Source organism: Rhinatrema bivittatum, chromosome 7 (genome assembly GCF_901001135.1).
Source record: "Rhinatrema bivittatum chromosome 7, aRhiBiv1.1, whole genome shotgun sequence".
Classification (NCBI taxonomy): Eukaryota; Metazoa; Chordata; class Amphibia; order Gymnophiona; family Rhinatrematidae; genus Rhinatrema; species Rhinatrema bivittatum.
The window spans coordinates 71199951-71216866 of NC_042621.1; the positions used below are offsets into that span (position 1 = coordinate 71199951).

Below are 16916 nucleotides of genomic sequence, written 5' to 3' on the forward strand. Positions count from 1 at the left end.
AGGATGGGGGACCCAATTGGGGGTCCCCCTCTGGACCCAGGGGACTCTAAAACTGAACAGGGGACTTTGGAGGGTCCAGAGGCTGAAGGCTATGATCCACGGGTGACCGGCTTTTCAAGAGAGGAGCTTCGCCTGCTTATACCTCAGGTGTTTGAGGAGCTGGGAATTAAGCTCACCCTGGAGGATTTAGATGCTGAAGGGGTTAATCCGGTTCTGGATGGCCTAGGAGACACCCCCCCCCCCCCCTAGCGCTTTCCCAATTCCGAAGAAAATCCAGAAATTGATCAACCGAGAGTGGGATTCCCCCGACTCAGGTCCATGAGTTGGCTGCTTCTGCAGCACCATCTGGACATTCTTAAGGTCCCGAAGGTGGATGGGGCAGTTTCGGCAGTTACTAAGAAATCCACTATTCCGGTGGCTGGAGCTTCCACTCTGAAGGATGTTCAGGATCGGAAGTGCATCTCAAGCAAGCTTTTGAGGTCCTGGGGCTCGGCCTGCGGGCGGTGGTATGTGCAAGTCTGATGCAACGGGTCTGTTTGTGTTGGATCCAGAAGCCGCAGGACCAGTCTGCCTCCGGGACTCTTTCCCAGTCCAGGCGGCCCGCCTGGAGGCAGGGGTTGCCTATGGCACGGATGCCTTTTATGACCTGGTGAGAACCACGGCCTGCGCTATGGTGTCGGTGGTGGTGTCCAGACGACACTTGTGGCTACCAACTGTTCAGCGGATCTGTCATCAAAATCGCAGCTCTGTAATCTGCTGTTTGGTGAGGACCTCGATCGTCTGAAGTCGCTGGGAGAGACAAAGGGCAATAGGCTGCCAGAGGATCGAAGTCTGGCCAGAAACCTTTCTCTTCTCGGCCTCGCTTTGGGAGTCCAGAAGTTTGTCAGACGAGGCCCTCGGGGGCCTCGGCCCCCAAGATAGTTCCTCGCTTAGGCAACAGTCCTTTCAAGGGGCTGGAAGGTCATACTAGAGGCGGATCCACCCCAGGGTGCGGGCTGGTGGCAAGAAGTCCTCACAATGAGATCCGGCAGGTCCACTCCTGTCTCTAGTAATCAGGGGCAGGCTGGCCTGGTTCTATGGGGAGTGGACCAAGATCACTTCCGACCGGTGGGTGTTGAGGCGTGGTGGAGAAATTGCTACGCCTTAGGAATTTTCTCGCCCACTGCGGTCGGTCTTTCTAGAGTTGCATTGTCTTTCCTAAAGCAAGTGGGCAGCAGTCCACGAAATGCTTCAGCAGTTGTTAAGTCCTGTAGGAGGTTGTACCGGTGCCAGTGTCTGAATAGGGACAAGGCAGATATTCCATCTATTTCGTGGTGCCCAAGAAGGAAGGCACTTTCCGACCTATCCTAGAGCTGAAGAAAGTCAACCAGAGTTTGAAGGTACCACGTTTTCAGATGGAGATGTTGCGCACTGTAATTGTGGCGGTACGGGGAGGAGAGTTTTTGGCGTCTCTGGATCTCACCAAGGCTTATCTGCATGTCCCCATCCTTCAGGAGCACCAGACATTTCTCAGATTCATGGCTCTGGGACAGCACTATCAGTTTCAAGCGCTGCCTTTCGGGGTGGGGCCACCGCCCCACAGACCTTTACAAAGGTGATGGTGGTAGTGGCGGCGGCGCTGCGACAGGAGGCATTGCTGGTGCACCCGTACTTGGACGATTGGCTGATACAGGCGAAGTCACTAGAGGAATGTGTGCGGTCCATGGACAGAGTTCAGTCGCTCCTCGAATCTCTAGGCTGGGTTATTAATATGCAGAAGAGCCATCTGGTCCCCTCCTATTCCCTCGAATACTTGGGAGCCCGCTTCGACATCCAGCGGAGAGCAGAGTGTTTCTTACAGAAAAATTCAGGGGCAGATAGCGCGGCTGCTTAGTCTACAGGTGCCGAAGGTCTGGGATTACTTACAGGCCCTGGGCTCGATGGTGTCCACATTGGAACTGGTGCCCTGGGCGTTTGCCCATTTGAGACCTCTGCAGAGAGCCTTGTTTGTCCCATTGGAATCCTCTGTCGCAACAATATTTCTTGCCCTGGCTCTGATGGCCAGGGCCAGTCTGGCCTGGTGGATGACGCAGAACAATCTGGAGAAGGGGATGCCTCTCGAGGTCCCATAATGGGTGGTGGTCAACACGGATGCAAGTCTTTAGGGTTGGGGAACAGTTTGTCTGGGCAGGTCTACTCAGGGCGTTTGGTCGACATTGGAACAGACATGGTCCATCAATCACCTGGAGAAGAGCGGTGCGCCGAGCTGGAGCAGTTTCTACCCTTGGGCCCGCGATCAGATGGTGCGAGTTTTCTCAGACAGTTCGACCACGGTGTCCTTACATCAACTGTACAGGAGGGAACCAAGAGTCCCACAGAAGCTGCTGTTCGAGTAGGCAGAACTTCATCTCTAAGAAATCACCGCCTCCCATGTCACAGGAGTCTGACAACTTCCGGCTGATTTACCTCAGCCGGCAGCAGTTGGATCTGGGGAAGTGGGAATTCTGAGGGCCTGGGAGCTTCTCTGTGACCGCAGTTCGATCTCATGGCAACGAGTCTCGATAACAAGACGCAAAGGTTCTTCAGCCGCCGGAGGGAGTCCGGGGTGGTGGGGCTCGATGCTCTCATATGTCTGTGGCTGGCCGGAGTCCTCCTGTACGTCTTTCCTCCGTGGCTGCTGATAGCAAAGGTACTCAGGCGTGTAGAGTGCCACGCGGGGTCAGTGATTCTGTTGGTTCCAGATTGGCTCATCGTCTGTGGTTCGCAGATCTGGTGCGGCTGGCAGTGGACTGACCACTACGCCTGACCCATTTACCGGATCTCCTGCGTCAGGGTCCTATATTTTCCGATCGGGAGGATCACTTTTGTCTCTCGGCCTGGCTTTTGAGAGGAGGTGATTGCGAGTGTGGGGGTATTCATATCCAGTAATTACCATGCTGTTCCAAGCGAGACACCCTGCTACCTCTTTAGCCTATTCCAGGATATGGAAGGTGTGGACAACAGGGATTGGACCCTCTTCAGGTGTCTGTGTCCCATATTTTGCAGGTGGGTTTATCCAAAGGATTAGCTCATAGTTTCCTTCGGGTCCAAGTTTCCACTTTGGATTGTCTCAGAGGGAGGGAGATTCCAGGGGAAGGCCTTGGCATCCCATCTGGATGTGGTGCGTTTTCTACGAGGAGTCAAACATCTCTGTCCACCTCTGCATCACATTTGTCCAGATTGGAATCTTAATCTCGTGCTACGGGTCCTTTGCGAGGAGCCGTTTGAGCCTCTGAATCGGGTATCTGAAGATCCTGACTCTGAAGTCTGTCTTTTTGGTAGCTATCTGTTTGGCTAGAAGGATTTCGGAATTGCAGGCACTTTAGTGCCGTGATCAGTTTCCCTGGATATCGTCCGATACGGTGTCCTTGCTTTTGGTACTTTCATTTCTTCCTAAGGTATGGTGTCTGTTTTTCAAGTAAACCAATCAGTGGAGTTGCCCAGGTTTCCGGATTGGGCTTGGGATCCCTCGATGGGACGAGAACGTCACCTTTTGTATGTGAGACGGGTGGTATTACTTGAAAGTCACGAACGCTTTTCATCGTTCTGATCATTTGTTTGTCCTGTTCGGGGGAGCAGAAAAGGGTGAAAAGGCGTCTAAGGCTTCTTTGTCTCGTTGGTTGAAAGAGACAATCTCTGCAGTTTATATATCAAAAGGAAGAGCAGTTCCAGTGGGTCTTAGAGCACATTCGACTCGAGCTCAGGCACTGTCTTGGGCTAAGCTGGTGTCTCCCCAAGAGATCTATAGAGCCGCAGTGTGGTCTTCATTGCACACTTTTACTAAGCATTGCCGTTTGAATGTGCAGACCCAGAGGCGGCCCCCTTTTGGAGAGTAAGTAATATATTATTCGAGCAGGTCTTTCGGGTTCACGCCCAGTCTAAGAGGGCTTTGGTACATCCCGCTTGCCTGGACTGATCTGGGTATGTTCAGGAAAGGAAAATTGGTTCTTACCTGCTAATTTTCGTTCCTGTAATACCACAGATCAGTCCAGAGGCCCACCTTCGGCAGAGAGGATCTCTGCCGAAAGACTGCTTGGTCTACTGCTGTATTTATTCGCAAAGCAGCTCTGCTGTTTTTTGGCTTCGATTCCTAGGTTTAGTTTTTTCTGCATGGTTATCTAGTTGGTCAGGGGTATCCATATTGGGAGCCTTGTTTGTTCTTTATTTTTTTTGGCTTGGGTATCGATTAATACTGAGGGACTGCAGGTGGCATTCTCGTATATGTGGCAGTGCCCAAAGTTTTGTTCTCTACCTCCATCTGCTGGTAGACATGAATAAAACCGCTGGTCTGAACTGTGGTATTACAGGAAATTAGGTAAGAACCAATTTTCCTTTATATCTGTTGTGCAATTCTGTCTGCAAACTTGAGGGGAATGATGCTGGTCAGAATTCCAGTGAGATCATGAAGTGTTTGTGAATTTGACATAGTCATGTGTTTAAAAACTGTTTTTCTGCCATATTGGGGAACATGCAAAAAGCTATATATGGATGAAACCAAGGTGTTTTATGTAATTCTACCAAGGTTGGCAGTTGTATCATTCACTGTATAGCCTAGGGGAATCTGCTTAGGAAGAAGCATTCCTAGTAACTGAGAACTGGTGAGCAAGAACTTGGCTCTAGCAGGATTTGTTCTACACTGGATAAAGTATGTTATAGCTAATATTTGAGTTCTAGCCAAGTCTTTTATTTTATATTTTTAACTAAAGTTTTCGCAGTGTCTTGGAATAAAATGCTATATTGTCTTTATGCAAATAGTGCTGGACAGTTTACTACCTTAATGAGTCTGCAGATACTTTTCCCCAAAAAGATTTTACCATGAACAGGAATGTCCTATATATGCCACAGAATTGTTGAGCTTGTAAAAAAAAAAACAAAAAAAAAACTGTTTGCGAGTATTAGTATTTACTAGCACATACTAATACAGGGTACAGGCTCAAGTAGTTTCATTAGATAAGGACTGGTTTAATCAACTTGAATAAGAAATATATTATATTGATAAATAATGCAGGACTATTAGTCTAATAATATATTTTTGTATTTCAGGTTCAGATATTTGGAAGTTTCAAAACTGGACTATATTTACCTACCAGGTTAGCATTTTGAGATGGTCTTATAAAAGGCTGATTTGTGTGAAGAAGTGTGTGTAGTTCAGGCAGAGAAGTAAGCTGTAACATGTCCAGATTTGTGAGTTGTAATAACTTCTTACTTTGTGTAAATCTCTTCAAGGGTCTCTTCTCTCTTTGCCCCTTGTCAGCTTCCTTTCCAGAACCACAATCTCCCATTAGTCTTTTCATACCCCTTTTTCAAGTCTAATTCATTTTATTCTTTTATGTTCAGTTAATTAAAAAAATATATATTCCCACATCTGAGTGGACAGCTACCTTTGAGCATGACTCCTGCATCTCATGCACATGCTCTCTGGCACTCCAGTAAGGTAGTGAAGCTGCTAGCGTAGAAGCACTACTTTTAATTTGCAGTGAATATGGATGGTATTATGGCATTTACAAAATATAGTTATGGAAAGGTATTTGTTGTTTCAGCGATATTGATCTTGTTGTGTTTGGGAAATGGGAGACCTTACCCCTCTGGACATTGGAAGAAGCTCTAAGAAAACATAATGTAGCTGATGAAAATTCAGTCAAAGTGCTTGACAAAGCAACAGTAAGTGTTTCTGTTCAAAAAAAAATCTTTCTTGTATTCTTCAAGATGTTCCTTTTATATAACTTTTTTTTAACCTATTCAGGTCTTGTGAATAAAATTAAGTTGTGAAATGGTGTTTGAAATTACCTTTGGGCTTTATTTATTAAGCTTCCCCCTCATAGACATAGAATGGGGAAAAAGCTTTGGTACGTTCCTTAGGCATAAGTGCACTCGGTGTATCCTACTTCAATATATTTATGGGATACAGGAATTAACCATAATACGTTTTCTGTCGACAAGCAGGATGAATCAGTTACACTAGTGTGATACCCAATGGTGCTAAGACAGATTAGCTTTCTTGGAGCTTGGAAGATGCTGGAAAAGCTTTCTGAGAATATATGGGAGTTCCTGCACAGCCTGCCCCTGCACGTGTACCTTAGTTCATGGTGGCGGAAGGGAGGGAGTTCACTCTGACTAGACATTTTTTTTCTAGCTCTGTTCCTGCACTGAAGTTTTGGTTCCTACTTTAATAATTTCTCTTTCTAAACAAAAAAAAACAAACCTTTCAGGCACTGTTAATTGTCCAGTCAATGGGGGAAATCTCTAACAGCAATTGTGAAAATGAGAACTTTCTCTGTAGGCACAGTTCGTAGTTTGATAGCTAGTATGGAGAAAAAGTGCCAAAACTGAAGACATACTTCTCAGCACTATCCCACAGGAAGGGAGAAAAAGCCTAAAGATAACTTTAGGCATCGAACACTCTGCACAGAAGACTGCACTATGACCTTGGCACAGGTGGTCAGCACTAAGATTATGGCATAGAAGGATGTCAAAAGTACATTGACATAACTTGGTATGCTTAATCCTGGGTGCATAAATTGCATGGAAAGTTGGTGCTTAGTAGCAAAATATAAAAGTTGAAATTCAGCCTTGTGAAAGGAGAGTGTTTTCTGGGTACAGCTTCCCTTTGCCTTCTTAAGTCATCTTGGCACCAGAGATGGATAACTCCTCACTATTATTGTGAACCAAAAAAGAGGAATCTCATCCATTCTTCATAATGTTTGAGGATTTTGTTGACTTGTTTTCAGTAGATTGGTTGTTTGCCTTCGTGATCATATCAGAATCTATACTTGAAAAATGTCTGTGCTGTTCTTCTAAAATGTTTCAGAGAGTGATTCCAACAGCAAGACCCAACTATCCCTATTGCTGAACCACTTGGATTCTGAACCGGAAAAATCTTGAGGTTCAATTAATAAACTCCTCAGTAGTTTCCTCCCTATCCCAAACCTGACCTGCAGATGAGGACTGGCAGGACGCAACCTTCTCTAATCCCTCATACAGAGGAGAATTCACAGAATTCAGATCTCTCTCCAGTGAGGAATACGTCATATGAGGGAATTGCATACCTAAATTTGATGGTCTATGGTCAGGAAAATACCATTTACCATTCAAGAAGAACCAGAACCAATGTATGATTATATTTGGTTTTTTAAAATATATTGAGGCATCGAAAGAGGTATTAGCAGTTTTATCAATTTGTTTATGGAACAGCACAACAGAATGTGTTAATGCTATCATTCAAGATGGCCGTACTTATATGATGTAGTATATACACTGCTGCTTACAGAAATATGAAATTCAGCTTATCATGGGAATCCAAGGAGCTTATTGTAGTCGCATCTTTCAGAGGTGGAAGGATATGGGAAGACATGTTATCTGCGTGCATATGACTCCTATGAGACATCTTCAAGAACTTTGGCTGCAGCCATAGATGCTAAGAACATAAGAAAATGCCATACTGGGTCAGACCAAGGAGATTAGTGAGGCTAAGATCCTCTGAGCTCAGAAGATGTCCACAAAAAAATTAGCAGACATACCCTGTACAAGAGAGAATTTTTCAGAGTAAATTAAAAAAAAAATCTTGACCTAATAAGGGATCTGCTCTAAATTATGGGCGTTGACAGCAGCCACGTCAAGGCAGCCTTCAGCTTCAAAGAAGCCACCATTCTCTTAATACAGGAGGCAGCTTTTATTAAGATAGCAACAAATCCCTCAATACAGGGTAAGACCAAAGCAAAGGGTAGAAGGCAGGTGAAGACTTGAGTAATGATACAACCAAAATGGTCTACATTTGTATTTTATTTTATTTTTTTACTTCAACCCCCACCTAGCTGTCTTCCTACTGTGTATAGTCCTGCATAGAAAGTCATCTAACATATTTCCACAGGGCCTGGCTCTACATAGCCACAGACAAATGGGGTAAGGAAAATTGCCCTTTTTCACCATCACCTAAGGTTTACCCAGATTACTCCCAGGAGTGTACTGCCTTTGTCCACTAGGCACTCTTGGTAAACATAACTGCTGCATCTAATCGCCTGGTCTGGAAAGAGATACATCCCAGAGTACCTAACAATGAAATTGCAGATGTATTAAAATTATCTATGGTTACTGACGATTGGAGGGTGGCCAATATAATGCGAGGTTTTAAAAAGGATTCCAGAGTTGATCCAGGAAGCTACAGACTGGTATGTGTGGTATCCATACCGGGAAAAAAAATAAGTGAAATATTATAAAGAACAAAATTGCTGAACATCTAGATAGTCCGTCTAATGGGACAAGCTGAACATGGTCAGGGGAAGTCTTGCCTCACTAATCTGCTACATTTATTTGAATGTATTAATAACATGGATAAAAGTGAGCCAGTTGATACAGTGTATCTGAACTTTCAGAAAACATTTGACAAAAGTGTCCCATGAGACTCTTGAGGAAATTAAAAAGTCATGGGATAAGGGGCAATGTTCTGTTGTGAATTGAGAACTGGTTAAAAGTTGGAAAACAGAGTAGGGCTAACGGGCAATTTTCTCATTGGATAACTATGACTAGTGGAGTGCCTCAGATCTGTGCTGGGACCGCTGCTGTTTAACATTTGTAACTATCCTAGAGATGGAATAATGAGTGAGATGGTCAAATTTGCAGCTGATACAAAATTATTCAAAGTTGTTAAATCACAAGTGGACTGTGAAAAATTGCAAGAGGACCTTGCAAGACTGGGCATCCAAATGTCAGATAGCATTTAATGTGGACAAGTGCAAAGTGATACATGAAGGATGAGCAACCCAAATTATAGCTGCTCGATGCAAGGTTCTACATTGGCAGCTTCCACCCAGGAAAAAGGTTTAGGTGTCGTCGTGGATAATATGTTGAAATACTCTGCCCATTGTACTGTGGCAGCCAAGAAAGTAAATAGAGTACTAGGAATTATTAGGAAAATAAGAATAAAATAGAGAATATCATGGCTACACTGTGAATAATGTGTACAGTTCTGGGCAACTGCATCTCAAAAAGGGTTTATAGCAGAATTAGAAAAGTACAGAGAAGGGGCACCAAAATAACGGGACTGGAATGATTCTTATATGAGGAAAGACTAAAGAGGTTAGGGGCTCTTCAGCTGGAGAAGAAACTGATGGGGGAGATATGATAGAGGTCTATAAAATGAGTGGATTTAGAATGGGTAAATGCAAATCAGTTTGTACTTTTTTGAAAGTGTAAAGACTAGATGACATGCAATGAAGTTACTAGGTGATGCATTTAAGACAAATAGGAGAAATACCTTTTTACTCAATACATAATTAACTCTGGAATTAATGCCGGAAAATGTGGTAAAAGCTGATGGTGTAGCTGGATTTAAAAAAAGGTTTGGACAAGTTCCTGGAAGGAAACGTCCATAAACCATTATTAAGTTGGACTTTGGGAAATCTACTGCTTGTGTCTGGGATAAGCAGCATGGAATCTGTTGAACTTGGAATCCTGTCAGGTATTTGTGACCTTGCTTGGCCATGATTGGAAACAGGATGTTGAGTTTGATATGGACCCCGTGGTCTGACCCAGCATGACAAAACATGCTCTTTTGGTCTTTATTTTCTTAGCTACATTCTTTTCTGCAAATTAACACTGTCTAACTAGATCCTCTTAGGGAAGTAAACCAGGGGTTTTATTCAGGATACTTTCATACTAAAAATGTCAGGTGGCCTCTGTCCTGTAATGAATCTAAGAGATCAGAGCAAGTTTCTGGTACAGAAAATTCAGGATAAATTCCTTAGCCACCATCCTTGTTTGTCTGGACATAGGACAGTGGTTATATTTGCTGGACCTTGAGTACCCATATACCTATTTTATTTCACCTAGCCCACAGACAATTCCTCAGCTTTGCTATGTCCTTAAAACATTACTAATACAGAGTTCCCTCACTTGAACTACTTGTGCCTGGCTGTACTGTTCCCATATTTGGTTGACTGGCTAATACAGGGATGGCCAAGTCTGATCCTCGAGAGCCACAAACAGGCCAGGTTTTCTGAATATCCACGATGAATATGCATGAGAGAGATTTGTATGCACTGCATCCATTGAATGCAAATCTCTTATGCATATTTGTGGGTATCCTGAAAACTGACCTGATTGTGGCTCTCGGGGACTGGAGTTGACCACCCCTGGGCTAATAGGACACTCCTGTGCAGTAACAACAGAAGTTGGCCAGGTAACAGTATGATCATTGGCTGACCCTACCCTACTTAAGCTACTTCTCACTGATCTTCCCAGAAGATGCTTTGTGAAGGCACCTGGGAAATATTGTCTCAGGAGGAGCTATCTTTGGCTTAATCTTATTCTTTTCCCAATTAAAGGACTTCTAACCAGGGAATCAATCCTTTACCTTTCTTTTCATGAAGGAACTAGGGAAACACTTGGTGAATCTTTACATATAGCCTTTTATAGGAATAAATACAATTATTATGAGAAATTCAAATCTTACATCGTGTTTAATCATAAGGCCAGGATTATGGGTGTAAGCCAATGGACTTTGTCATCCTTGATGAACAAAGAAATTCTGGTGAAACAAATGGAAGTTGTGAGCTCTCTAGTCTGTTCTTGAGTGACAAGGTAGAAGTGAACATTGCACAATTCTATACAGAGTATAAGCAGCCCATGGAGAAATAGCTGGAAAATTGTGAGCACAAAATGCCTTAGTATAAGCAATAAAATTCCAGATCTGCGATCACATCATTCAGTAAATCCCATAAATGGGATATGGCCATACCCGGCTATAATCGTTGGAAGGACAGGATTGATAGAAAAGGGGGAGAGGAACCCTTGATAAAAAAAAAAAAAAAAATCAAAGTAACAGCAATGCATAGAGTGAGGAAAGGAGGAGGTTCTGTGAATTAGATGCATTTGTTTTTCTAGAAGAACTTCTGCTTGTCCTTTACGGCTGGGCTAACATTGGCTCCTAGAAAAGCAATATTGTACATTTAAAGTGCTATTGATGGTCATTAAGATGTTGCATGGCTCCTCTTCTCCACATTTGAGAGGCAAATTATTTTGGTATGAAGTGAGTAGGAATCTTTGATTAGGGAATAAACATCTGTTACAGCTTCCCAAGGTAAAAAGGTTTTGATAACAGTGGCTAGTAAATAGATCGTTTTCAACCACTGTCATATGGAATAGTCTCCCATAAGATCTAAAGGAAGCAAAATGAGATTTTGCAGTTTAAAAAAAATAAATTTTAAAACATGGCTCATGTCACGTGTTTTTCAGAGTTTAGTAGAACTTGTTTTGGGGCAGTCATGGTCTATCTTTCTGTTTGTGTATTGTTTAAATGTTATGTTGTAAATTGCTTTGAGTGATGTAATCAGTAAAGCAATTACATTTTTGAAATCTAAAATCAGCTTCCATAGAAAGATATGCAAAGTAGCAACTTGGTTTTTCTATACATACATTCACATCTACATTCTATACATACATTCACATCTACATTCACATCTACATTCTATACATACATTCACATCTACATTCACATCTACATTCTATACATACATTCACATCTACATTCACATCCTATCTCTTCCACACCAATCCTTATCACCACCTACACCATGATTAACCACCTCCACTATTGTTTACATGTTTAAATTAATTATTAACCTGTCCTTTCTCTTCTTTCTCTGCCAAGTTCTAATCACCCTGTTATATGTAACTGCCTTTTTCCGCACCATTGTTTTAGTTTTGTTCACAATGCACCCCTGTTTTATGTGAACCAGCATGATGGGACTGCGCTCTCGAATGCCGGTATATAAAAACCTGAAATAAATAAATAAATAAATCTTATTCCTTGGACCATGAATCCAGAAAGGACAATGCTTTTGACTAGGCTCAAAATGTGTAATGACTCCAGCTCTTCCTCTAGGCCACTTTTTCACTAGGTTGCTTCCTAGAGATCTAAGTCAAAAGCACATGAGCAGTATATGCTCTACAGGAGCACTCCCAATACTATCTTTATTCGTATGAGTTGTGTAACCCTCAGCTTAGGTGTCCCTGCTTATATGATTGATTCATCCTGTTTGTTGTCATAGAAAGCAAAAATGCTTAACTGTATTGCGGGGGTTCTTGGTAGGATAAATCAGCTGTTTAGTCCTTCCTACCACCCCTATAGGGTTTAAGCTTAATTACCGATTGAGGGGGACATGCTATGTAGGAAGTCCCCTGCACGCTCAAACCTTTCCTCCTGAGAGCTACTCCGTCCGAGCACCCTCAGTGACTAGATTATCCTGCTCTCAACAGAATTCCCATTGCAGGGGGGAAAACCCCTTTGCTTTATAGTTGCATTTGTTGAAAGTGTTTGTGCTTTCCAACATACATAATATTGGAAAGAATTTGTATAAAAGGGATTGCTGTCTATCCATCTGTAGACACCATAACTCTCCAAAAAGGGTCTGAAATGTGAATATTTTGGATGAGTTTTAAAAACAAACTAGAAATGTTGGTCCAGTGTGTTCAGAGAACTGTCTCTAAAAATAAAATCTCCATTTCTTTTTATGGGAAACAAACTGTTGAAAGTGGACCACTGCTCCATTCCAAAAGCCCCCCGCATCACTTCCTGAGCAGTTTGGCCCAGAAAACGCAGGCAGACAAACAAGAAGAAATAGATGAAGCAGCTGGTAATCGATAGAACCAAAATGCAATGTCACCTTCCACACACTTCTAAAGCCACATCTCCCACACATTTCTACACCACTCCCACATATTTCTGCACACACAAATGCCCCAACTCCACCATACACATTCCTGTACCCCCAAACCTACCACAAACCCACATACCACCCCATAAGTGTCCATAGATGCCCACACGTGTACTCTCACAGCTGCACAACCATATACCCACCCCCACTTCCCTTCCAACCACACAAATCTGCCTCTCGTATACACACCTCTCCCCCACATAAACCCACGGTTCCTGCATGCCTACACTACCTACCCACCCTCTCACCCATGTAGCGTATATAAATTGGTAAAAGTGCATGCTGCGTGGCTTTAGCATTCGCTGTTGTCCTTCACATAACATACAGATAATACAGGCACAACATCAAATCTTCCTTATAAATATAATCTTAAAACAGTTGTAGAGTTTTAATAAGAAAACTGGCTGTCTGCAAGATTTAATGAGGGAGTGGTGATCTTTCCTGCCAACTGCATGTAATAATCCTATGCAATTGTGGGATAGAGGGAATATATGTCTAAGGAAGGCATGTTATATGCCACTGAGACATTTATCTACCCCCCCCCCCCTAAAAAAAAGTCATTTGAGCTGTAATTTAATAGCGAAATTGGCAAGATTTGTACAAGAAAAATCTTTAACCCTCTTGGCGCCTCTGAAATAATTTGCCAGAAGAAAGTAACTCTGAGGCACCTGACATTTTGTCCTAGAATAGCTTCAGCAAAGATGGACTGATTTAAACTGGAGCTATCCCTTTCTCACTGCTCTTTACAGATGGATTTTTATTGACTCATGCTATGTCTGGCATCTCTTTGGGTCAATGAATTTTTGAGCCAGGAATAGACACACATGCAAATGAATGGCTTTTCCACAGCCAGGCTTTGATGTTTCTCCAGCATCTGCCCTGCAGTGTCAGGCTGTTAAAACATAATCTAACATTTAAATAAAGTGATTCTTGTTAGACCAATAAAATGCAAGTTTTTATTGAAAATCGCATTCCTTAGTTTTTGTATTTTTTTCAAATCCTGTACTTTTGAGAATTATGCTAGCAGGATATAAAGGGAGGTATCAAGATATATTGGCTGTTAAGGGATCATACTCAAAAGCCCAGTTATATGGTAGCTTATGTATGTTTTATTGTAAACTGCCCAGATCTTTATATATGTATGTGGTATATTAAGTTGGACTAAACATAAACAGAGTTAGAGATGATACTAAGGAGCAGTGTGAAGATTGATAGAGTAAGACATAAATATCTTAAGCAGCATATCTACAAACTATTGTATAAATGGTATTTTGCACCCCCATAAAAACAGCAAATCTTTTGCAGAACACTGCTGCACATTTGGTGGGGATATCCTGTAAAAAAAAAAAAACAAAACAAAAAACCCCAGATATTAGGAAATGATCCAGGAGGAGATACTAAAGATTATGGGATCTAAAAATTTACATCCTAGGATACCAGGTAGAGGAAATAAATGGTCAGAATGATGGACACTGTAGTAGCAGTAAAGTGTAAAATTGCAGCTTGAAAAAAAATCTTTGTATTGGAGTATTTGCAATGTGTATTTAATGGAGAAATTGATATTGCAACACTACAGCAGGGGTGGCCAACTCTGGTCCCTGAGAGCTACAAACAGGCCTGGGTTTCAGGATATCCACAATAACTATGCATGAGAGAGATTTGCATGTACTGCCTTCATTTGTATGCAGCTCTTGCAAATCTATCTCATGCATATAGTCATCGTGGATATCCTGAAACCCAGGCCTGTTTGTAGCTCTCAGGGACCAGAGTTGGCCACCCCTGCATTACGAATGTTTCTTTGTAGACCAGCAGGGCCGAATTAGCACATGTAGGGTGATGTCATCTGATGGTGCCAAAAAGACCCTTCTCTCCTAACTCAGAGCTTTTGTTCTACTGAGATGGACAGGAGTTCCTGCATGCATGCAGCCTTGTAAGCTCCTCAGTCTTTTTGTCAGAGCTTTCTCATTCATATGTACCTGTCTCATCTGTTTAGTACTTCGTAGTTTTCTTCAAACTCACTTTGGGTTGTCTATCTGCCTCGGCAGCCCCTCCACAGCATTTTTCAGTGCTACAAAAAAAAAGAAAAGAAAATGTCTGGCTCCAAGAAGGAAAACTCTAATGGATGCAAGGATTGTGTGTAACCAAAAGATATCCATCACCAGTGGCCACGATACTTGTTACAAATGCCTGGGACCAGACCACAACACCACCAATTGTTATGACTATGGCAGGATGTCACTGATGGAAGAATTTCACAGGTCACTGAAAAAAGTCATTCCTTCTCTTTAAGCGGTGACATCTTTGGACTCCCTCTGTGCCAAGTTTAGCCAGAGCTGTTTGAGTAAAGCTGCTCCTCCTCGGTGCCAGTTCTCAGATCCACCACACTGCTGGGATCAAGCAAGATGGAAAAGAATAGCAAACACGGGTAATGAGCTCTTTGTCGCATACCCTACAAGACTCAACAGACAAGAAGAAAAAGCACCATGCCTCTGAGCTTGTGGCATAGACTGTCCCATTGAAACTAAGATCGAGAACAGTTCTCTCGCCAAAATGGACCATGTTGCTGGCAGTGCACTCAACACATTCGAAAGAGATCATTAAAGGATCTTGAGGGCAACTAATTGGATTTAAGGATTTCAACATGGAAGGAGTTGTCTCCATCCTACCTCCTTGAATGAGACCTTCATCTGGTTTCCATGTGTGTGCCAGAGCAGTCTACTAGGAGCCTCACAGGAGGATGACCCCCATACTGGTATCAGAGGAAGATATCTCTTCCCTAATTTTTGGTCAGAGGTCACAGCAGCCCATAGACCAGATAGTGGAATTGTTGATTTTCTTTGCTTCTGGCAGTAAGTGATGAGGAAGTTGCAAGTTTATTTGCTCAAGGGGGAGTCCCTCTCACTTCCACAACTTGGGAGCCCCCATCAGAGGTCCCAGTGGTAGGATCTAGCCCACAATCATCCCTCTCTGTGGAGAAATCTAGCTAGTCTGAGGAAGGAGCATGGGGGGCACTACTGTCTGGAGCATTCTCAGGATATTCCCTTCTAAGACACCTGAGGACCCCACCCTCATCGTCTTCAACATCATTGGGGTTGTAGGATCCCTTCACTTTACACCTGAGGACCCCCACCCCCATACCTGATCTGCCAGAGCATTTCTTTGCCACCAGAAAACCTCTCATACTTCAAATTCTTGGACAACTGGGCAAGGCAATGGAAGTTAATGTTCTTAAGGCAGGGATTCTTGCATGGAGGTATTCTGCCTTCTGTGGATTCTGAAAATCCTGATTCATTTGATCCTATATTTACAAATGAGAACGTGGGAGAGAGTCCTGAAACGAGGTAGCCAGAACATAAGATATGCCATACTGGGTCAGACCAAGTGTCCATCAAGCCCAGAATTCTGTCTCCACAGTGGTCAATCCAAGTCGCAAGTACCCAAACGTTAAATAGATCCCGTTCTACTAATGCTGACAACAAGCAGTGGCTATTCCCTAATGATTGAATTGATAGCAGTTTATGGACTTCTCCAGGAACTTTTTTAAAACCCAGCTAGACTAGCTGCCTTAACCTCTGTTATGTTTTGCAGGGTTTGGGTGGACCCTTGGACACTGTGGCAGCTGACAACACCCACGGGGGGGAAGTCCTGTGAGGGGCCACAAGTCAGGCTCGGCTCCGGACACACGAACTCAGATTATATCTTTTATTAGACAGTTTATGAAGCCACCAGAGGTGGCCGTAGTGAGTAGAAGATGGAGCCTGGCTGGGCTAGTATTCCTCAGGGTGCTGGAACAGCGGCTTCTCCGGTAGCAGTGCTGTAGGAAGAAGAACTGAGAAAATGAGTACAATGAGATATTCAGAGTCCCGAGATAGGGAGAGCTGGCCCTCGAGGAGTGAATACCAGATCCCTGGGCACAGAGACTCATTGGCAAGTACTCGCGCAGCAGTTCTCCGTGGAAAATGGCACTGGTGCTGGAATGGAGGCAGGCCTTTGAGTACCTGGTTTCAGGGAAACAGCTCTGAGGAGTAGATGGTAGTTGTACTCACAGATGGTGTCTGTAGCGAATTCTTATAAGTAGAAGAGGAGATGGACACAGGCAGCGAGTCAGGGAACATGGGCCCTCGAGGAGCAAGTACTGGTTCCTGATAGCGACCTGAAAGAAGCAGAGAGGCCCCCGAGGAGCGGGTA

The 16916-nt window shown here is 43.3% G+C and overlaps 1 protein-coding gene across 2 annotated transcripts in view; it reads left to right on the forward strand.

Annotated features, from left to right (window-relative positions):
* TENT4B (terminal nucleotidyltransferase 4B) overlaps positions 1 to 16916 on the forward strand; it is a 111993-nt gene that overhangs the window by 34541 nt on the left and 60536 nt on the right. For both annotated transcript variants that reach the window (XM_029608512.1, XM_029608511.1), the window contains exons 3-4: positions 5062 to 5108; positions 5559 to 5679. In XM_029608512.1, the coding sequence (XP_029464372.1) occupies positions 5062 to 5108; positions 5559 to 5679 (168 nt within the window). The remainder of the gene's footprint in view (positions 1 to 5061; positions 5109 to 5558; positions 5680 to 16916) is intronic.